Source organism: Coturnix japonica, chromosome 1 (genome assembly GCF_054131305.1).
Source record: "Coturnix japonica strain WE chromosome 1, WE-NBRP24, whole genome shotgun sequence".
Lineage (NCBI taxonomy): Eukaryota > Metazoa > Chordata > Aves > Galliformes > Phasianidae > Coturnix > Coturnix japonica.
The window spans coordinates 83,497,118-83,519,927 of record NC_140663.1 but is presented as its reverse complement, the minus strand read 5'-3'; the positions used below and the strand labels follow the sequence as shown (position 1 = coordinate 83,519,927).

The 22,810-nt window shown below is 39.4% G+C and overlaps 1 protein-coding gene across 5 annotated transcripts in view; it reads right to left on the bottom strand.

Annotated features, from left to right (window-relative positions):
* CRYBG3 (crystallin beta-gamma domain containing 3) overlaps positions 1-22,810 on the bottom strand; it is an 89,390-nt gene that overhangs the window by 8,083 nt on the left and 58,497 nt on the right. For 4 of the 5 annotated variants that reach the window (XM_015878946.3, XM_085526369.1, XM_085526363.1 and 1 more), the window contains 7 exons: positions 21,730-21,856; positions 16,793-16,935; positions 14,481-14,607; positions 13,452-13,484; positions 9,767-9,876; positions 9,096-9,222; positions 629-768 (listed from right to left, as the gene is read on the bottom strand). In XM_015878946.3, coding sequence (XP_015734432.2) covers positions 629-768; positions 9,096-9,222; positions 9,767-9,876; positions 13,452-13,484; positions 14,481-14,607; positions 16,793-16,935; positions 21,730-21,856 — 807 coding nt within the window. The remainder of the gene's footprint in view (positions 1-628; positions 769-9,095; positions 9,223-9,766; positions 9,877-13,451; positions 13,485-14,480; positions 14,608-16,792; positions 16,936-21,729; positions 21,857-22,810) is intronic. The other variant, XR_014938426.1, reaches the window with a different exon arrangement.

Here is a 22,810-nt window from a genome sequence, read left to right as displayed (position 1 = left end):
CTGGGAGCTCCGCCAGGAGGTGAAAGGGAGAGATGGGAAAGAGGTTGGAAAGAGCATTTCTGCAGACTTCAGATGGCTTTCACAGGGAAGGGCCTAGGTGTTGGCTCCCAGTCACAGGGGGTTAAACAAACAGCAGAAGCAAATGACTGCTCCAGCTGTCCCATCCGCCCGGAGCTGCTCTCACAAGTCACTGCCTCTGTGGCAGCTGAACAGCACGCCAGGCTCCACTGAGCCACTGCAGTGGCTCACAATAAATCACTGCAGTTTGCAGCTGGTATTTTACAGCCCGTTAACAAAGGCAGTTTGAGTTTGCTCTACCTGTGAGTCAGGAATTTACTGATTTAGTTTTGGCTCCTGGCTTGAACAGGCTCTACTGTTTGCTAACACATGGAGATAAAGGGATGGTTCTTTCAGGGACGAAATGCATCCTCTGCCCAGAGCTCTTGTTCATTTTGAATCTCGGTACAAAAGGTGGATCTAGCAACAATTCAACATATTCAACAACATTTTAAGATTATGAAACAAGTTAGAATCTAAAACGCATCCTATGAAAAAAGGCAGCAGTTGTTGGGAAACACACTTAGTGTCAGTTCCCCCCAAATAACAAGGACATTTCTCCCATACTTACAATCCGCTTCTCACCCACACAGACTGAGTATAAAAATGAAGGTCTTCATTCAGAATGGAGTTGACGGGTTCGCTGAAGTGCAGTTCTCTGCCCTTGCAGCACTCCAGAGCGAACAGACTGAGGGAGGGCTCAGCAAAAACCTGGTGAGGGGGGAGAAAAAAGCATGTTTTACTCAGAGCAGTCTAACTTCAGTTGCATGATTTTTACCACTTCGGTTCCATTCCCACTTGCCTCAGGGTTAGAGATCGCACTCCCTTGGCAAATGTATATGCAAAGAAAGAAGAAGTGCATCACCCAACAAAGCATACGTGCCTGAAACATACTGGATTTATCAGTGGCATTGTCATCCAAGTATATTCCCCACTGACACAAGGCAGAGAATGAGCCACTTAGAGACGCAAAGAGGCCTTTGTTTGCATTTGAGAAATCTCTCTGTGATCTGGTCAGGATCATCAGGCTCTTGGTTGCTTTTCAAGAATCCTGTTTCTTTACTGCTGGCACAGGTTACAGCAGTTCTCAGGGCGATCTGCAGATTGCTACCAAAGCAACGAGGCAAATCACAAGACTGCTGTGTGTGCAGGTTACCATTAGCTATTCGGTGGTTTGTTCATCGGAATCATCTTAGGGACCTGAAAACTGAAAGATGTTAAAAGCAACAGAATAGAACAGAAAGCTTTCCATGTTTTTACAGATGTTCCTATTTTTCTTCTGACAACCTTGAAATAATTGACATTATTAGTAGAGACATCAACCTCATGTAGACTTGCAACATACTTCACTTATGCCTTTCTCTACAGCAGAGAGAATTATGAAAATAAGATCAGCTTGTGTAACTGTGGTGCAGCTGCAAGATCAGCAGAAAAGCAGGGGGAAACTCATTTAAACATAAGAAGTCTATGTCTTAGAATCACAGAATCGCCAAGTTTGGAAAAGATCTCCAAGATCATCCAGTCCAACCATCCATCTGTCACAAACTCTTCCCCACTAAACCACATCCAAACATTTCCTGAACACCTCCATGGATGATGAGTCCACCACCTCCCTGGGCAGCTACTGCCTCACCACACTTTTGGAGAAGAAATTTTTCCTAACATCCAACCTGAACCTCCCCTGGCCCAACTCAAAGCCATTCCTTCTCATCCTATTGCTGTTACCTGGGAGAAGAGGCCAACTCCCACCTCACCACAACTTCCTTGCAGGCAGTTCTAGGGAGCTATAAGGTCTCCCCTGAGTCTCCTCTTCTCCATAGTGAACAACCTCAGCTCCCTCAGCTGGTTCCTATAAGACTTCTGCTCCAGATCCCTCATGACTTCATTGCCCTTCTCTGGACACACTTCAGGGCCTCGATGTCTTTCTTGTAGTGAGGGGCCCAAAACTGAACACAGTACTTGAGGTGTGGCCTCACTTCCCTGCTCCTGTTGGCAACTTACACAAGCCAAGATACCACTGGACTTCTTGGATACATAGGCAGTGGCACTGCTGGCTCATGTTTAGCCAAGCAACTTCATACAAGGAACACTCAAATGTTTTTTCAGCATTTTAAACTTGAGATCATAAGCAATTTTTGCAATTTATATCCTGATGCATTTGATAAAGGGAGACGCAGTAGGTCTGACTGCTTCAATCAGATGCCTTTTTCTTTGGAGACGTCACCCTGTGACAGCCAGCACACTGCAACAGGCAGAACTTCTTCTGTAGCAGAGGTATGGCCTCAGGTGGAATGAATGAAAATAATACTGAATGACACTTTATAATTAAGAGAACATAACTTCCATGTTTGAAGAAGCACGTGCATTTGAGTGAACTATCTGAAAAGCTTAGTTGTGATTCTTACAGAGCTCTTACAAACTTCCTGGTGCTGACTCAGTGCACTTGGTATGTAGGTGGTTATTCAAATCCTGCCTCAGAGAAATTGCTTTCCTCCACTGACCAATGCAGAGCCAACGTGAGTCATGCTACATGCCATGTACAGGGTTCTGGATGAATAATGTTAAAGAAGGATCATTCACCTGGCAAGAATTTATGTTTTTTAATGTTAAACTCCTACAAAACTAATGCTACACACAAAGCAAGAAGAGATGAAAACTCATCACTGTCTTTATTTTGCAATGTCTGTTCTTCCCATCTGCCTTCTGGTGGATGAGGTGTGTTTTATGGCTTACTTTGCAATCTAGAATGAGAGATGGAGTGTATGTAGCTACTTCTCATGTCGCTTTGCAGAGCAAGGCATTGCTATCACACTCCAGCCTGCAGAAAGCCAAGACTCCCTTGGCAATGATTTTCACCTGAGTGGAGAGCAAAAGCCACATGCAGAATTAATCCAAAAAGGAGAGTTTACACAAATGCATCACAAGGCATAGGAAGCACCATGTGGCATCCTTGTTGCTAGTCACTGCTACCAAAGCCTACAGGCATTTTGCTTTTGCAGTATCCAATATATTAAGGACAGGGATGCTGTGATAGACAGAACAGTCATGTGATCGAGCATTATCCATTTATAAATCAAGCATCTGAACAGCAAATGGGTGGAGTCCATTAAAATGGCTGCACATGGCTGAGATAATTTGGACTTTAATGGCCATGTGAAAGCCATCACGTTTTTCAGAATCCCAGTCTGTTGGTACACAGCAGACGCTGCATCTGAGACACATCGGGAACTGATTGCAAGGATTGATGCCATTCTGTCCAGTGAGACCTAAAAGGACTTCACTGACCCTGGCACAGATGTGAAGTACAGAAACAGAAAACACGCTTCTGTCTCAAGCACCGAAGCTGCCATGTTTTTATAACCATATATAGAGCAGTGCTCTGGTTACCCACTTTATATACGCTGTTTTACACCATCAGCTGGCAGCAGTGACTTGGCCTGGCTCTTCTCTCTGATTTTGTTTTCTTAGCTCCATGGAAACCATCAACAGTAAAAAAGAAAAAGAAAAAAAGAAAGCAAGCTTTTGAGGCTGTGCTACTATGCTTCTCACAGAGACATTTTGCTTGTTACCCTTCTTTGAAGGATGCTGAGGTGGATTTTAACTCATTTACAAGCTGAAGAGCCATCAGCAACAGGGGAGTGTGAGACTGTCAGGACCAGCTTACTTCACTAAGGCCAAATCCTGATGGATCAAAGAATAATGGGGTTCTCTGAGGGCCAGAGTAAGGGCAGCTGGAGACAAGAAGATACAAGAGGAGACAAGCAGACAACCTCAGCTTAGGACGTTACTTTAAGTGGACCCAAGTCCCAGATTTTGAAAGATGAGACAGAGGCATCTACCTTAACCTACCACTGGCAAGTCATTCCCATGTCTAGGTGACATCAGCTTCTTTTCACAGTTATTTCAAGGAAAATATCCGAAATGCCATTCTCTGGTGAAAGGCTGCCAACTGCAAGAATGACAACGCACTAAAGAATTCATTTAATCTGATCTTGTGTATTAAGGAACTAACTGCCTTGCTTAAACCAACACCAATAAAGTTTTGAAGGTTCCTGCTATTTTTAATGTCAACGTCAGTCCTGAAGAAGAAACTTGAAAAGATTTAAGAGACCAGTGATTAGGGAAGGTCGTATTTACGCAGCGTTCTCAAGGTACAAGCACCCCTACGAACTGTTAAGCACAATGATATTCTTTACTTAACAGGTGTGGCAGTCTATGGCTAAGATATCCCATAATGCAAGGAAGGAAAATGAGAAAGCCTTCCTCCCTCCCCACAGCATGAGGCTGAAAAGTAAAGCCATGGAGATAGACACAGAAAAAGCCACTCGTGCAGCTCAGGTTGGCTCAGCTCAGCCTTTTTTCTTTGACTTCCACCTTCAATTAATAGAGAGAAGCTGTGCACCACAAATTTTTCACCGTTCAGAACAGAATTTGGTACATTTTCAGTTCAGAAAAAAACCCACAAAGCAAGTTGGAAGCATTACAGATCAATGCAAGGTGAGCTTCCTTTCCAAAGTCTTTTCTTTGCACTGTAAGGCTTTGGTGCCTGACTCAAGGAGAAAAAACAGTGTAGAGATACAAAGAAGGTAACTGAAAATGCTATGACTGAAACCCAAGTGCATGTAGGAATTTGCACACATTTCCATAGAATAAGGATAGATAATTTTCATTATGAATTCTGTCAAAAATTATTACTACTCATCCCACTGAGAAAGATTTACCAACACAACATATTCTTTCATGCATCTTTTTTTGGCAAACTTAAATTTAGCAAACGCAAATGAGAAAACCCAATAAAGCCAAAGAAATCCATGGGGTTGCAAAAAAAAGCATGGCTGCAAACCCATCATGGTCCCTGCTGACCTGCAGCTATGCAAACAGCCTTTGCCAGAGTCTTACTGGAGAAGCTTCAATAGCCATGTTACAGCATCCTTGGAAAACATCTCTGCTTTTTAGTCCTGACTCGCTTATTGTTTACAACTGTTTTTGCTGAAGTTGTGCACTGCTGAATACTCCCTTCGGTGAGGGAAGGATGCCTGGATGAGGGAAATGAGACTGCTCTGGAAGAGACAGCAACGCCCACGGTTCAGCCCCAGCTGCACCAGATGACTCATAGCCTGGCCCTGGGAAACACTGATTACTTTTCGCATCTGATTTGCTTATTTACCTCACAGGAATGCTGGGAAGGTTAGTTAACACCTGTATTTAACTTAAAGATAAGCAATATGGAAATATAGGAAATGTAACGGTTAATCAGAGAAAGAATAAAGAACCTCAGAAGAAAAGAAGATCTCATTTCTGTTTCCAGCAAGTGAACTTAGAATTTTGACAAGCTAAGGGACTGGTTTAACTTTAAGGATGAAGATAATGTTTTAGAAAGAAAACTAATTGCTAGCTGCAACCATCCTGCACATTGTTATCCTGGTAATGGCACATTACGTACTATGGGGAGCTTAACAAAATAACATCTCTGCAACTAAAGGTGAGCCTCACTTCCTAAGAACATCTTGTAAGGGTCTCCATCACCAAAACTCTCTGAGAAACAAGCAATGGACAAATGCCCCACTAAGCAACCACAGCCCCATAAGTGCCCCAGATGACTTCGTGTGCTCTCTTGCCTTTGGGCACGTGGTCCCTGCTTTCCTTTTCCTGCACATCAGGCCAGTCCTTGCTGACACCAGCATGAAAACCCACACCTCTGCTGCAAATGCAGCAACTCTTAACCTGTGTTATATTCTTACCTTCCTATCAGCAATAATTCAGCAAATTTCATCAGCAAGCATCTCTTTAACAAAGTTTTAGATGAAGGGAGATAATGAGAGACAAGCTGCATGAGCTCCAATGGCCTTTCAACAAAAATGCCTTTTCACTGAAGGAAATTAGTTACTAAAAGATACATCTTCTAGCATTTTTTTCCTCACTTAGAAAAGAGTAAATTAAAAAGACTCTTTGAACTTTGAGAAGCAGCCCTTTTCAGAAGAGAAGAGGCTACGCAACATACCATCATTTACCTTAAAATCCAGATTAACACACAGGTACTGCAACACTTTTCCTTCCCAGAATATTGAAAAAAAAGGATATTATTTTCTTACTCCTGTGCTACAGAAATGCTTTCTTCCTTCTATATAACTTGTTTGCAACCCATAGGTTTTCCTAAAAAATGGCTGAAATTGTTCTCAAAAGCATGTTTAATTCCTACATGACACTAGTGCATAAATGGGGAAATAACCAAAGTGGTATCTGGAACCTGAATTTCATGAGAACTGGAGGTGAGTGAACATGTGTGGAGGGGCTGGGGGCAGCACGCCATGCCTAAATAAGAACTCCATTTTTCAGTGACAAACCTGTAAGACATCTCCCCAAGATCTACAAGTTAGCCAACCTAAACCAGTAAGAAATCAGAGCATCACCAGTCTGAGCCTGTTTTCCTACCCAAACCTATTTCGTGTTGCTTTGAAAGGGTTGTGGGGTTTTTGTTTGTTCACTTTAATTTTAATCGGGCCAACTCAGTAATTTAGAATGACATTTTTTCCACTTTGTCAGACAACCCAGCTCTTAAACAAATGACATTTCTGGCAATTTGCAAAATAAAGACACAGAATTTTACTCTTCTAAGAATAAGAAGTTACTGCCTGGTTCATATAGGCTAAGGCTGCCTTAAGTTACCTTAAGCTAATGTAAGTTACCTCACACGGCCCCCAAAATACCACTGGTATCTCACAGTATTTTTCCACCAGGCTAGAAAAGAGCACTGATGTGATGAAAGAGTAACACAAACAACTAATTTTGATTATCAATTGGCTTCCCTGCAGGTGTTACTGACCTATGCTCAACGCTCTGTTTCACAGCTACTTTGTAGTCTGCTTCCCACATTCTTACACACACACACTGCAATTAAAATCCCCAGGCTGGAATTTTACTCAGCTGCAAAATCCCAATGGAAACCATGCAGTTAATTTGCAAATTAGAAAGGGAATACCCAGATCCCACGTACTCACATCATGCAGCAGATTTGTCCTACCCCAAGGAATGACTTGAAACAATCTACTTCTAAAATACATAGCTGGACTGGTCAGCAGACCTCTAACTCCTCTCAAGAGCCAGTAATGAGGAGACCTGGGAGTCTTTTGTACTGCTAAGGGCATCACTTTTTCCTTCCTGTCAGTGCCATAGGCTTCTATTTCTACTCAACATGCAGAAACCTTACACACTGAAGCAGTGCATGGCTCACCCCAAGTCTGAGAGTCCTCCCAACAGCAATACTTGCAGCAAATATATCTGCCTTAAAGGAGAGCAGGAGAGGGTTGCACACTCTCCCCTATATGCCTGAGGTACCAAGTTCATAGAATCATAGATACACACTCTAGGACTGAAAATGGGCTGGTAGTCAAACATGAACAATGGATGTGTTTCCCAATGTCTCAGCAGAATTCAATAACACTATACAACAGTTCCACTTTGGAATGCATTTGCTGCTATCTTGAACGAGCTAACAGAAATACCTTGTAATAAAAAGGGCTCTGTTCCAACAATAGTGCATGGCAGACAATGCACAGAATGAAGTACGGCTGTTTCTGACCACTGACCAAACTTACTGCTGCGTGCTTAATATCACGTCTGTGCTGAACAATGCTTCTGAACATTGTCCTGCACAATTAATACACAATGTGTTAGGGGTCAACGAGCACATTTCTCTTTGTAAAGCAGGTGTGGTTCAACAGCATTCTACAGTATTAAGTGCCAGCACTTTGAGGAATACAAGGTCTCTTATTTGCAAGAAAGGAACTGAAACAGTGGTGCAATCCACATACAAAGCACTGGAAGATGTGCGTAAGCTTTGCACACACAGCTTGCCAAACACACTTCTCCCAGGGCTTGGCCCTTGGTAATCAAGGGCTGCCAATAGCTTATTACTATGTCAGATTGGGGAATTTGGATGAGACCTATCATTTCACGTCAAAACTTCATTCTGATTTAGCAGAGCAGAACACAAAAGCCTAGCGTGAAAGGAAGACCTTCAATCTGAAAACTAGGCTCTCAGTGAAAAGCTATAGTTAGGCTGAATTCAATGCGGCCAGACCTACGTAACTGAGCAAAAGGACCAGCTCTCAGATTTGAGCTGTAGATCCTTCACATCCCATGGACAGCTTTTGGTGTTCTTTAAAACCCTGTTCACAAACAGAAAAAAAAAAAAGGCTTTTCTTCAAAGTGTGAATTGAGTTATCTTTAGAATTATCTTTACGATGTAGTTTCAGTTTTAGTAAAGGACACATGCAACATGGGTTGAATTTGTCCTCTGTGAACAGGGAAGGAGGAAGACATTTGGAGAAACTGGTCAGTGCTAAAAGGGAGTGGGCAGAGCAAACATGCTTCTCTTTTACTGACAGCATTATGGTCAGTTTATGTTTTACACTTTTGCATAGGAGCATACATAACTGTTGGACAAAAGCACAGATATGATGAGACTTCAGAAGCATATATTCTGTGTGCCGGACTACAGCAAGATCCAGAAAAATTGTATTTGTCTTGTGCTGGATAATAGAAAACATTCCTGTCCGATTTAACAGCCCTAGAGGATCTTGAATTTCACCTTACTGATACAGTAGGTCATCTGACTTCAAGATCTGTGCACGGGTAGTACAACCAACATGAAAGCCATACATAGATAATGTCCACGTGTACTAATTACTTGTCCCATATCTCAGGAGTCATTAGGGAAGAGGAAGACACAGCAATATCTTGCTGTGTACCAAACTGCTGAGCTGTATCATAAAAGGTCAGTCAGAAAAACATCAAACAATACAACTCCTATGAAAAAGAGTAACCTTCAACCCAGAACACACAAGAGTCCAAGAGTGTGTGCCTACACAATAGTGAGCACGCAGCCTGACTTGTTCCAAACCCCAAAATCCCATAATCCAAGAAAACAAACTTTACTCTTTTCCCCAAGTGGGAGTTTGCTTAATGCGAGCACTTGCTTCAGACATCTGACTAATAAAAGAGTTCCAAAGCATTTTTTTTTTCAATTAAGTCCTTACATATTCAATAGGCTTGAGGGATTTGATTGCAGCAGTTGGGCAGCCACAGGAAGAGAGATCAATGTAGAGGCCTTCTTCCAGCACACAATGATTGTCATCAGTTTCCCCTTGGTAATACAGGAGCCAACTGCAAGAACAAAGCAGCAAAAAAGATTAGCAGCTCAAGTTGCTTTTTAATAGTAAGTTTTTCAAGAGTTACTATTTGCTAAGGAAGCAAGGGATAAAAAAAATAAATAAATCTGTTCTTGTTACACTTATGTTTTTGTAAAGCTAAATTGACTTGAATGGCTACATGACAAAGCAACCAAAACATAAAAATCAAATCATGTGGTATATAAATCTCAGTCCTGGAATCAATAGACTCTAATGGAAGGCAGATACCTCTCCTACACAGAACTCTTAAAATCTGGAATAAATTTTAATGGGAGTTTAAAAAAGAGAAGAAAAAAAAAGTCACAGTAACTGTGAGCTTCCCTTCCCATGGAGAAAACAAAAGGCATGCTACCCAAATCTGCAGCAGGGCAACACTCACTGAGCTACATTGCAAGACAAAGAGTCTAAGATGTGATGGAATATGATCGGTGAGTTATGCTGATAATCTGAAATTCAGTAGCATTAGGGAAAAAAAACACCTAATTACTTAAAATGGTGGCATGTAAAACAACACTTACCAACCCCGAAGAACCTTAAAAGAACATGGTATGAATGATGTGAAATCAGAAACTTCTGTTGTGAAATCTATACATGCTCCTTGGAAATGTGTATTACTGAAAGCTTTGAGCTACAAGAACAAAACAAAATAAAGCCAATGACTAGAAGGGAAACAAACTCATTGCCATTAATGTTAGCAGAGATAGCTGAGGTCTAAGAGACATATCCATTCAGTTCACAAAGACACAATCAACAGAATGAATTCTTTTACATCTCCATAGCTGCTTTCTTTTTTAGAAAGATGGTGTGTTTTATCATCTCTGGACCCTGTTCAGGAAGTTGATGTTAATATCACTGTTACAGTCATGTTTATGTATTGGTAACAAGCATAAGTTCAAGTGCAGCAGAAGGGGGCCCAGAGAACACTCAGATGTTATCTTTCTCCTGAAATGCTCCTGAACTGAGGCTAACTTTTGCTATAGCTCAGTAATCCAGGTTACAAAACTGGAGGAGAAGGTATTAGCCAAAAGATACAAGGCTACTGTTAACAAAATGCCTTGAAGTATTTTGTTTCCTGAGTGACTGCAAGTAGTTTTTTGTTCAAAAACCAGCAGGAGAATTTCTAGGAGCTTCTCTGGGGGCAACCTGTTGAAGCCTGGTAGATGTACAATGGCTATATTAACATCTTATTAAGCTCAGCTAAGATGGTTTTGCATGTCATAGTGAAGAACTTCAAGACACATTAAACTACAATAGGATGTGCTCAGTTCACTCTGAAAAGTAACCAGGTTGAAAGTATTGCAGTTAAAAAGAAAAAGGAGAAAAAAATATAGTGGGGAAAAAAGGAAAAGCATGAATGATATAGCCTATGACTAACAGCGAAGACACATTCTGGGCTCTTAAGATGGTATGTTATAATGAAGGTGATTTTCACTTTAAAGGCTGAAGGAGAGGCTGGATAAGAACGTAAGATTTTATTTTATCAAAAGAACAGCTCATATTTTGTAACGGAAGAAAAACACCATGGCTGTTGCAAGCAGGACTTCCCCCATCATGCCCCAAATTGGCTTAGCTTCCTGCCAAAGAAAAGAAATCAAGTGCTCTTGCCAGTACCGAGAGAGCAGGCCAAACATAAGCATGAACAAACGGTTTTATGGAAAATCTCAGATTGTGTTTTTAAAAGAAATGAACGCGTTTCCTGCTGGAAAGAAGAAGAAAAGCTTGACCTGGCCTCTGAGAAAACACATCAGCTACAATATGAAGGATAAGGTGTCATTAATTTTTCTGTAAATATAACTGCAATGCTACATTCCAGAACATTGATTTAAGCTGTAATTATGTACTCTTTTCTATGCATTTATCTTAAAAAAAAAATTATAAAAGTATATACACCATCTTTCTTGCATAGGCCATATGCTATGCAACGCTTTCAAAGAAAGCTCTGTAACTCAATTTTATATGTAATATGTTTAATAGGGAATGATGGTCTTCATCTCACTAAAGCTAAGGATGAAGTAACAGTTCCTCAATGAAAAAAACCTGTGTATCTGTTATTACTTTTAAACTTCAGCTAATGATGCTTTATCAGGTTCTGACATTATCAAGTTTCCCTTGCTATAAAGTCAAGAAGCAGAACACTGAAAATACAAGATATCACAGCAGTTCTCTCTGCTACCTAAATTATCCATCCAAGTCAACTGCTAATTAAAAAGGCTTTGCTCTTGCTGGGCAAAACAAAGTTCTCTTTTAATAAATAAAATGAATCACTTAGAAGCGGCCATTTCAGTCATTCTTGCATCACATGTAGTTTGTTTATTAGTGATCCTGGCAGAAGATTAGGGCAGTTACCAAAAGATTAAAGAAACTTCAGTTGCTTTTCTGAAGAGCAACTAAAAAGTGGAAGAAAACACTCTCCCAGACAGTGAACACAGTTCCCTGAGATCAGATCTATGCCTATTAACGGTGGGAGAATGGATACAGAATCATTCAAAATAATAGTGTATGGCCTATAGAAGAGAATACTACTCATATGCACCATGCATTTTCCAGACTACAAGAGTGTTGCATATATAGAAACATTTCTTCACCTTGAATGGGAAAATGTTCGTATTTAACTGAATACTACCCTTCACTGATCCTAAGTCACTGTGTTACTGTGCTCTTTGTATCTGTTGTAGAACATAAATAGGAGGCATTACTTTCAGAGTATTCTACATCATACACACAGATTTTTTTAAAAATTGTTTTATATATCACTAAAAAATTAAAGAGCCTGTAAGTAAAATTCATTGAAATTTCAAAGGTTCGCATTGATCTTAAAGGTCTGGAAAACCAGATTGAAGCAATGAAAGAATTTTTCTGGGAGGGAAATACTGAAAAAGTAGAAAACCTGGAGGGAGAAGGAATTATCTTCAGTAGTCTGGATCCCACCAGATTCATCGGAGCCAGTTATTTTACCTGTTATCATTTACCAAGGCCTTAGAGTGAATGAACTTGCAAATCTTTGGCTGCAAACTGCCAGCTGAGTAGGTCTGGGAGGAAATCGGTGTTTAAGGCTAAAATAATACACCAATTATGTCTTCAGACAAGAAACATTTCCTGCCGTCCTGGGGTAATCATAAAATTGTTGAGTAAGAGAACATAGAGAAAAAGAAGGGTGTGGTCAACCTGTTAAGTAACACAATGTATGCATTTCCCACACATTTATGGCTGTGATATCCATTCAAGGAAGAGAGAATAAAATTATGACCAGATGACAAACTGCTTAAGTTTTCTGAAACACAGCCATTGAGCTCTAGATTCTCTTTCTTTTGGAAAATATAAAGTTCTCCAAAATACAGTTTTCCAAATTTGCTTAATTAAAAGCATGTAACAGAGAAAGCAGCATAAGCACTTAGATCACCACCCATGGTAGCAGCCCACTCGGGGACAGAAAAGGATAAATAAAACCACAAATGAGGAGAGCCCTGCTAGGGCAGAACCTTGTGGGAGACAGAGACCATGCCTGGTGATAAGCACAAACATTTAGAGCAGTTCTTTAATTCAGAAAGATAAGACCAAAGATATGTTAATGGAATAAAGATAAGGACCAGAAGTGCAAATCCTCAAACTTACTTCTTCTTAAAACTAAAGTCAACTATCAGCAAGGTAGATGTAACTGTTTGAACGTGTCACAGAAGGAATACATCTTGGACTTGCTATAATCATGAAATTCCAGCTTTCTTCTCAATAGATCTACAAGTTCGAAGTGTGTAATTCAATGTTCTGCAGTTTATACTTCGTTATTATTTACTTCATACGTAAGGCAACATAGCGACAAACCAGATAGAATGCAAAATAATGGAAAGAACATGTGCAGCGAGAAGGACAAATAAATGTGGTATCAAGTTTCCAAGGAAAAGAAAAATATAAAGCATAGGAAAACAGCTGGCCAGAAAGATCTAAATTTACCCCAGTCTACTGTACTGCTTGCATTTTTTAGGGACAGAATACTAAAAGGTGTGAACTGAAATAACACAAAAGAGCAGAACACTGGCAAACACAGCTTTTACCTATCTACCAACATCCTCAAGTTATTCTTTCATGTACGCAGATGCCAATACTGAGATATTCATCTGAAGAAATGAAACAAGAAACTCAGCATTACCTGTGTTTAATTATTAAATGTGGTTTAGTACTAGAGACTGTTATACAATGTCAACATACCAAATGTGGAGGCTCATTTGTTCCAAGTGGTTCCTGCAATAATAAACATATATACTAGCATATGAATAAATAAATGAATAATATAATAAACAATAATAATATGAATTACAATTCGTTTCCAAGAAGGTGTGTTAAGTTCCTGAGGTTTGTAAATTACAAATTCAAGAGCACAGATGCACACAGTTCACATGTTCTTGGCACATTTCTCTTTTCCCAACCTCTGCCATCAGATGCCTATAAGCTCATTACTAGGTGCCTGGTGTCCTTTTCTCCACAGAGAAATTGCATCTCTAGTTCATGTAATTAATTGATTAGCTCACGTAACATGGAGTAGAGATAAATATATTTGGATTTAAGTGTATTTCTTGAAAAAATACAAAATCCAGAGCAATATTGTGACAATTTTTTTTTTTTCAAAATATGGTCTTCAAAATAAGGCTAAATGTTTGTTCCAGTTTTCAGTGCAGTAATATCATTTATTATATGCTTACTACTGAGAATTTGCTTTGCTTTCCATTAGGACAATAATCTGTTTGGTCAAGTTTCACTACCTTTGATTTAAGAATGGATTAAAAGTAATTTGTTTTTATTCACCATATGCCTTACAAATATTTCAGTATGAAAATATTAAAATAACCAAACCCACAGAACTCTGCTACATAATATGGGCTATAAAACTGATACACAAATACTCGAGAATTTATCAGTCAGTCAAGATCAATTTTTCCAGGTCAGGATATTGTTCTATGAACGCAGCTTGACAAAGGAAAGTTATTACTACGTTTCCCCATCAATTTTCTCATTAAAGAAAGATCCGAAGTATCTATTTCAGAAGGACAAGGTTCGATTTCTATCCTGTACAGAGGTATGGTATGTCATCCACAAAAGCCTTTAACTTGCTTCAAAGAAAGCAGACAAATTGATGATAAAACTATTATAAAACTACACAGTATAAAACTTTCATAGACTCTGAACTCCAAAAATCTACTTTCTTTTAAGGTTTTCCCTTGAGAATCTCTAGTAACTCACCAGCTTAACAGGTCGAATTGACATAATGACTTTACTGGATCCTCCCCAGTCAAAGAAACATTTATATTTTCCTTTTTCCAATACATACTGCTCTCCACAGAAGTGTTTCTGCTGATATGCAACCCACCTGAAGAATGGCAGAAAAATAAATAGAAAACATAAAAGTTTCATGGACAGTTTGATGAAAATACCAGCAAATTCAATAGAACAATTTTCTTTGGATTTTTTCTTGACAAGTCCATCTGACAGTGAAAAATCAAATTTGATCTGAGGCACTTAAGTGTCACACACTTGATTTACTGTTTTTACTTTACACTACTTGGACACCTTGCTTAGAAGCCAAGAGGAAAGATACTTGGTTATTTCCTGAATCTCTCTCAGGTCAATCTTAACTTGTTCACTACCACCCCAAGACAGAGCTTTCTTCCAACTTTTTCAGTTGTAATTAAGAAAAATGGTATAAGAAGATAAATAAATGAGGAAGTCTTGGTAGGATGAGATAAAACAAAAATTTTCCATGGTTGCCTGTTTGAACCTCTCATGCTTTGCTAATCCTGCTGTAATTTAAGAAGAAACTGACCAATGGTGTATCTAGTCCTAAGCATGCTTTGTCCGCCACCTAAGCAGGCGGAAGATTGTTAGGGAGATGCTACTAACCTGGTCACTCGCCTTGGTCCATTCTTTTCTTAGTCCCCTGGAACCAAGGGCTGTTATTCTTGAACTGTTAGGGATATTAGGGAACATCTCCTTTTGTCCATTTAGCATCTTGTACATTTAGCACCATTTAATTCTGTCTTAGATTACTTTCCCCTGTGTGTTTTACTATGCGTGTTTATACCTGCCATCTTTTTGGCTGCTCAATTTTATGAGGTCCAACTGATGATTCTCATAATCAACATGGCTTTTAACTGCCATGAAGAAGTTGGTATCATCTGTAGATTTGAGGAGTACTCTTTGCTTCCTGCTCCCAGATTACTAAGTCTTTCTGAATAAAAATACTTATATTGATTGAATAAAAGCAGATTTATCATCAGTGCCTGAGAAAACGATGATTCTTCTCGATTAAGACTCTTTACTACCTACATGTGAGCCAGCTTTCAGTTCCTAACGGAACTTTTCTCCCAATTCCATGCAGCCTTATTTCTTCAATAAACTATGCATCACTCTGTCAAAGGCTTTTACTATTATTATTTTTATAGTACTGTGTCCACAGGACTGTCTTAAATTCACGTGCATATCAACTTTCTCACAGAATACCAGAGATTTAGTGAGGCAGCAATTTCACTCACAAAAGCCACACTGACTCCTTCCCTTCAGACTGTGATTAACCATGCATTCCATGATCTTATAGATTTTGCCATTTTACTGTGGACAGAAGGCAGATCCATTAATGTATAGGTCCCAGGGAGCCCCTTGTTAAGCCATTTTTTGAGATGAAGTTATGATGGCAATACTTCAGACCTGTACACAATGGGCTGTTTCCAACCATGAGGTATGCACACCTGCCAGTAGTTGGTAGCCTTGCAACACTGCTCGGCTTAGCATTCATCCCAGCCACTATGGCCTGCTATATCAAAGTTGTCATTTGATGCCAAGGATTACAGTTCACTCTGTAATAGTTTTTATGCTTCTGGCATTGGTGTAGAAGCACTTGTAAATTCTGTCCTTGCTTCATCACTTACAACTGCTCATGCGTGCCAACTTATTTACCTTCCTTATTTATTGCAGTCATACTGTTTACTTTCCTCCAGGACTTCACATAGGCATATGGAACATCAATAAAGTCCATTGCATGGATTTAATCAGTTTGGACCATGTACTCTTCAACAGCTTTTGGTTTAGCCTCTAGCTTTTAGCTTAAAACATTCTCTAAAGGGGGTTTCAATTTTCAGTGTCTGTGGCCTGACTTCATTATGACTAAGACACAGTACATCTTTTCTGTACAGGCTCTATTTGTCCCCAAAAGGTATTCCAGTTCTTAACATACCTAAGATCTCACTTTTGCACAACAATACTCTACATTACTACCAAAGTGCTTGTATTATGAAACTACAGTCTACATGATTTGTGGAGGGACCTCACAAACTTTTTGTACTAACTAGAGCACCCAGATCCAAATCAAGATATAGGCATGAGATTTAGAGAAAACATTAAGATATTTTTTCAGTTACCAAGGAAACAGAAATAAACACTGTTCTCCAACCATCTACCACCTGTTCTATGTAAAGTATGTTCTATTCAAATAATATCTGAAAACAACTGGGTAAAAAAGTACATAATACTTCCACAGTTGTGTATTTCAGTAGACTTACACTCCACTTTTCACAAGAATCGACCCTGTTTCTGGGCCAAATCCAGTCTGTTCCAAATCAGGAATTTCTTCATTGACAATGTCCAGCGCTTTCCCGTCTTCATCATCGGATTGAAAAAGTGCCACTGATGACTCTATGAAATCCTAAGGAGCAACATATGAGTTAGAGGATAGGATGCCACAGCTCAGTGCTACTTCACAACATAAAACATATTGTTCAAGAGCTGCACACTGAAGGATAGTCCTTTATAAAACAATGAAAAGGCTTAGGTCCCTTGTGAAGATCTTTAAGGGAGACTTTGGCATTGAAAAGCCTAGCTGGATGCCTGTCAATCTTATGTGTTCTTCCATTGTTTCTCCCATAGAGAGGAAGAACATGCTGCCTCTTGAGTACCACCCTTCTCTTTATGAGAAAGACAGGGTGCAAAACTGTTTGTGAATGAGAATGGTGAGAGTCCAAGCATTTGTCTTCCAATAACTTCACAAATGACTACTCCAAGCACAAGTTTTCCTACTTTTTCCCTTCCCAGGAACAGAGCAATAATCAAGTAGAGTAAAAGCAAGACCTGGGTAAATTGTAGATCACTTTTTCAGCAAAAAGGGTTTGTAGTTTTTGGAGATATGTACTGTATGACACACTCTATAGAAATAAAACAAATATTAGACTGTTCTGTTATTTGCTGTCTCATATAGCTGTGTGACACTGCCTTGTTTAAGCAGATTACTTGGACAACTTTAATTAAAACTGAGCTTCAAAAATCCAACAACAAACAGTTCAGTCACTGTTTGGAAACATGAAAAACGACAAACCATTCACCTTCTTTCTTTAAACTTTCATCAAAAGCATGAACTCAATTCACTTTCAGCATTTCTGAAACATTCTGCAATGTTGCAACAAGTCACAAATTAGAACGTTTTGCAAACTGTTAAGCAAATACAGTAGCCAACAGATTCACAAATATATAAGGACATCATACAGCAATTATTACACTAAATACTTTCTAATGTAGCAATTAAGCTACAATCCTGGGATCACTATGCTGAAGGCTACAGTGAGAAAACTAGCCTTACAAGAATAATAAATAAAAAAAAAAATTAAAAAAAACACTTAAAAATTAAAGCCAGACCAAACACACAGCCAAATCAAAGTGACTCTTTAAAGGAGACCATCTTTGTACACAGGATTCAGTCATAATTAAAACCAATTTCAGAACAAACATTTAATGTGCCAAGCTCTCTGCATTGTTTATAGGATATTAAAAAACGATGCAGCAAATTCTGTAGTAAAACCAGCTTTGTTACTGTGTTGACCATCTACTTCTTCCACTTATTAAATAAGTTTCAACTACTTCAAGTATGCACTAGAAATTCAAGTACAATGTCTGGTAAAATAATCAACTGCAGTTTCAGACTACTACATAGAAAAAAGAAAAAATATTAGTGCAGTTTTAATGACAATAAAAACCAGCTAACTTAGCAGCCCTAAAGCAAGAATTTTATATAAGTTCCTGAAAAGCCACTGAGATCAAATCTGCACTTAATTTCTTTACATTTTAAATACTGAAAATATATCCACAATTTTAATTTGAAACATCTTTTAAATACAGTCATGACTTTTTCCTTACAGTTTTCACTGCAATTTCTTGTATAATAAGCAAATGAAATACTAAAAAATGAACTTTGAAGACAAGGCCAATCATTTTAAATCTCAAAACATCAGTGAGAAAGTTTTGAAAGTAGGAAAGTATTCTGCTGCTCTATAAGAGACTCAGAAACTGCCTTGATCATGACCAATGTCAGCAAACTCCAGCTTCACAGATTACTCTCATTTGACCCTGGGGTAAAACAGCAAACACAACCATTCCCCCAAATCAGCACACAGTACAAACTGCTGCCTTCCCTCAGGAACTTGTCCTGCATTTGACTCCAGTGAGTCCAATGTAGCTGCTGATAACAGAACTGCCAGCATGCTGGAAAACAAAACTCTACATGACCTTTCTCTCTTTCAGAACGCTCCCTGAATCCCCACATGAGAGCCTGTAACAGTCTGCAGCAGAAATATTTCAGACAGACAAAACCTGACATATCTTGCAGCATACCCCAAACACGTGCGTCTTTAACAGTGAATGGGGAGGGGTGACATTCACAATCTTTGCTTTGTGAGCGATGAAGAAAACTTTCTGATTGGCAAGAGATAAAATTCACGCCTCAGCTCCACTGCAATAGCCATTATGCGTGCAGAAACATGGCTTGAATTTTCCTGGTGCTAATAAGCCCTCAGTGAAGCCACCATGACAAACACAGTGGCAGAGAAACACTTGAAGAGCTTTGCACAGGCACATCTGACATTCAGTACAGACACAGGCTAATGAGCTATAATGTGCTCAGTCCAGTTCTGCAATCACTCATATACTCCTGCACCATGCGTCCTGCTCAGAGATGTTTGACTGGACTCCACCTAGAGCCGACCCAGGTAAACAGGGTTTATTAGCTTGGGACTGTGCTGTACAAGCCAGGCTAGGTTGTTTTCAGGCTTGGCCATAAAACCAACAATGTCAAGGTCATTTAGTGTCATGTCCGAGTTCAAATATTATGCAGGGACCAGTCCAGCTAGAGACAGCACTGGTGAGAACCTGCAAGGAGCAGGGGTCAATCTCCCCTCTCCCTGTACAAGCTGACCATAAATAGCTCAATACAGCTACATTTTACCAATTCCTCCATCTTCTGCAGAAACTCCTGAATCCACCTGAGTAAAAGAAGAATTTTCAGGGAAGAGGAATAAGAATCTGGTATCTGGGAACAACCCCACTTAGTCTGAGACTATTACAGCCATTACTGCGCTCTTCCTCACAGCACTGGTGAGATGACAGCAACAAGCTTGTACACTCCCTATTTAGCAAGGGGCCTGACGCACAGACAGCTGGTTTTGCATTTTTGCCCAAGTCCTCCTGAAAAAAAGTTTGGCACCAAAATGTTTTTAAGCTTCTGACCTGAAACCATGTACAAAGTCACAAAGGGAGCATATGGCATGCCTTAACACTGACCTATGTATTGTGCATCAGAGCGTGGCAGTCAATCTGTTGGTCAAGCCTAACAAAATACCACTGCCATCAGTCATTTTATTGAGTCCAGACACAAACTAGTTTATTTATTTACGTTATGAGGAAAAGTATTAATAGCAGAAGTACATACACATTTATACGTCAATTTCAATAATATATTGATATGTTGATAGATGAATACGAATGATACAGGTTTTTAAAATGCTAAGGACTTGAGCATCTTGCATGTTGTAGGCCTGACTCGAATTAAAAATCACTGAATTACTGAAAATCCTGAGTTAGAAGGAACCTACGATGATCATTGCATCCAACTCTCGTGACTACACAAAATCCAAACCCTGTCTGAGAGCAGTGTCCCAACGCTTCCTGATCTCTGGCACTTGGGGCAGTGCCCACTGCCCTGGGCAGCCATTCCATGCCCACTGCCCTCTGGTGCAGATCCTGGTCCTGGCCCCCAGCTGCCCTCTGCCCTGACAGCTCCATGCTGTTCCCTCAGACCCTGTCGCTGTCACACAGAGCAGAGCTCAGCGCTGCCCTCTGCTCCCTGTGAGGAGCTGCAGCTGCCATCAGGCCTCCTCTCAGCTCTGGGCAGACCAGGGGTACCTCCACCGCTCCTTCTGTGCCTTGCTCTCCAGACTGCTGAACAACTTTGTAGCCCGCCTTTGGATCCTCCTAATAGTTTTTCACCCTTCTTACATTGTGGCACCCAAACCCGTACACAGAGATCCGGGGTCTTCTTGCCCAGCTGCAGAATCTGGCAGTTCCTCTTGTTAAAATTACATGACTGTGGCACATACAGTTGCATACACATACACAAAGATAGAACGCCATCCCTGCTAAACACATGTACAATTTTAAATCAGTACATATGTCATTTGCTCAAGAGAAGATTTAAAAGCATTCATTGAAGTTACTCAAATATAGTACACATAGTATACCATAAGTATAAAAAAAGTAAAAAAACCTAAGATTAGTTGTTAACTGAAAGGATTACATTCATTTAAAGTAGTTAGAAGAAAATTCCTGACAAATCTGAAAACAAATTATTCAGAGGAGAACATTTTTCTTCAGTTCATTGACTTCTTTGAATTAATTGAATTTCATAAAAATGAAACCTGCATGTTGTGAATTTAAGCACGGCTGCCTTTGGCTCCCATTAACTCCATGCCCTGTCCTGCTGCAAAGTAATAATGAATGTTGAGGCAATGACATTGCTTTAAATGCCTGTCTTCAATCTTCACAAAACACATGGTTCAGGAACATCACATCACAGCAGAAAGACAGAGTGAACAATCTAATTCTCAAAAGGAGCCACTCTTTGCAGCTGCATTTAAAGAGCAAGTGCTCTCACAGAGCTATAGTTCCTAGTATTTCATCATTGCCCTGTACAACATATTTTAGCAGAAGAGATCTTATCACTGTGCTTATTCACAGTGCCAAAATGTTCTGGCACAAAAACTACAGAGACAGGAGGTAACAGTGTTTTGAGTCTTTCAACAGCTGCTGTGTTGAAAGACCATTTTTTGGTATTAATAAACAACTACACTGTACAAATGATGTTAAACTTTTAAGAAAAGCATCCAAGAGATTCGAACAGCTTCAAGTGCAGAAGTGAGATACTTGGAAAAATCTTGCAGTGGGACAAGCAATTCCATGTGACACAGTCCCTATGTGAACTTTAAAAGGGCCACTCGGATCTTGCTTCTGATACACAATGTATACAGTCTAAGTTTCAGCAATTAGGATAAGATTGACAATGAACCTGGGCATGACTTGGAATAACCAAACACGACAGCTGTATCGTAAATGAAAAATAACCTCCCTCTTTATGTATAGAGCTGTGTATAATTTGTGTGAAATTCACAAGAGTACTTACAGCCTGAAGGAACCGGAAAGACAGAAGGACACTGCCAGGTCCTCCCCATGTGTGTGTGTCCTCGTAATCTCCCTCCTCGAGCAAGTACTGACGGCCTTTGTAGCGTTCTTTGTCATAGGCAACCCATCTGAAGCAATCACACACCAAAAGAAAGAGAAATAACTAAAAGCAAAACAACTCCATACACTATTTCCCATAACAAATAAAAGAAGACACAAACATCCTAAGAACACTAATATTATCAGCTAACAAAGCAAGACTGGTTGGAAATCTCAACTAGCACTCAAAAAGTGCTCTTTGTGTATCTAATTCTTCCATTAATTATTTCTCCAACAACAGTTTATTTGTGTAATGTTTCTAGATGTATCTCTGCTCAATAAGTCATATCCCAATACCAGTATTCAGTACTACAGAGGTTAAAACCCAGTGCAAATCTTTTCCACGCCTTCATAAATGAGGAGATACTACCCTGGTGTTAAAATTAGGCAGAGTTGGATTTCATCCTCTCCCAGTACTTCCTGCTCTAATCTATGGATACACAAGTGAATTGAATATATACAATACGTTGCATACAGAATGCATTTTAGCACTATTTAGACAAAAAACCTTAAAATTATTTTGACCAAAATAGATAAGTCTTGATTAAAATAACACATTTTCACACAATTTTTGTAAGTTTGGAAAAAAAATAAAAATCTTCCCTTTCCTCATTTCTTTCTTGCAAACATTTATTTTGTTAAAATGCACTCTTACATATTTAGGACTGCTGTACAAATTCTGTTGGCAATAAAATTTGGCAGGCAGGGATAGTACCACTTCATTGATGTTAATTCATCTGTTTCAGTTACCACAATATTAAAAATAAATGTCACCACAACAGACAGAAGGATGATTCTTAATAATTTGAGGCTTCCCAGACAGTTAATTCATAGCGTATTTGAACAGACTGTGTATTCACAATTAAGCTTATTTTGAAAAGTATTGCTTGTGAGATTTGGATGACAATCCATGTATTAAATATATTTTATTATATCTTTACATTGAGTATTAAGAAAAAATAAAAAAGAAGTTTCTGAAAATT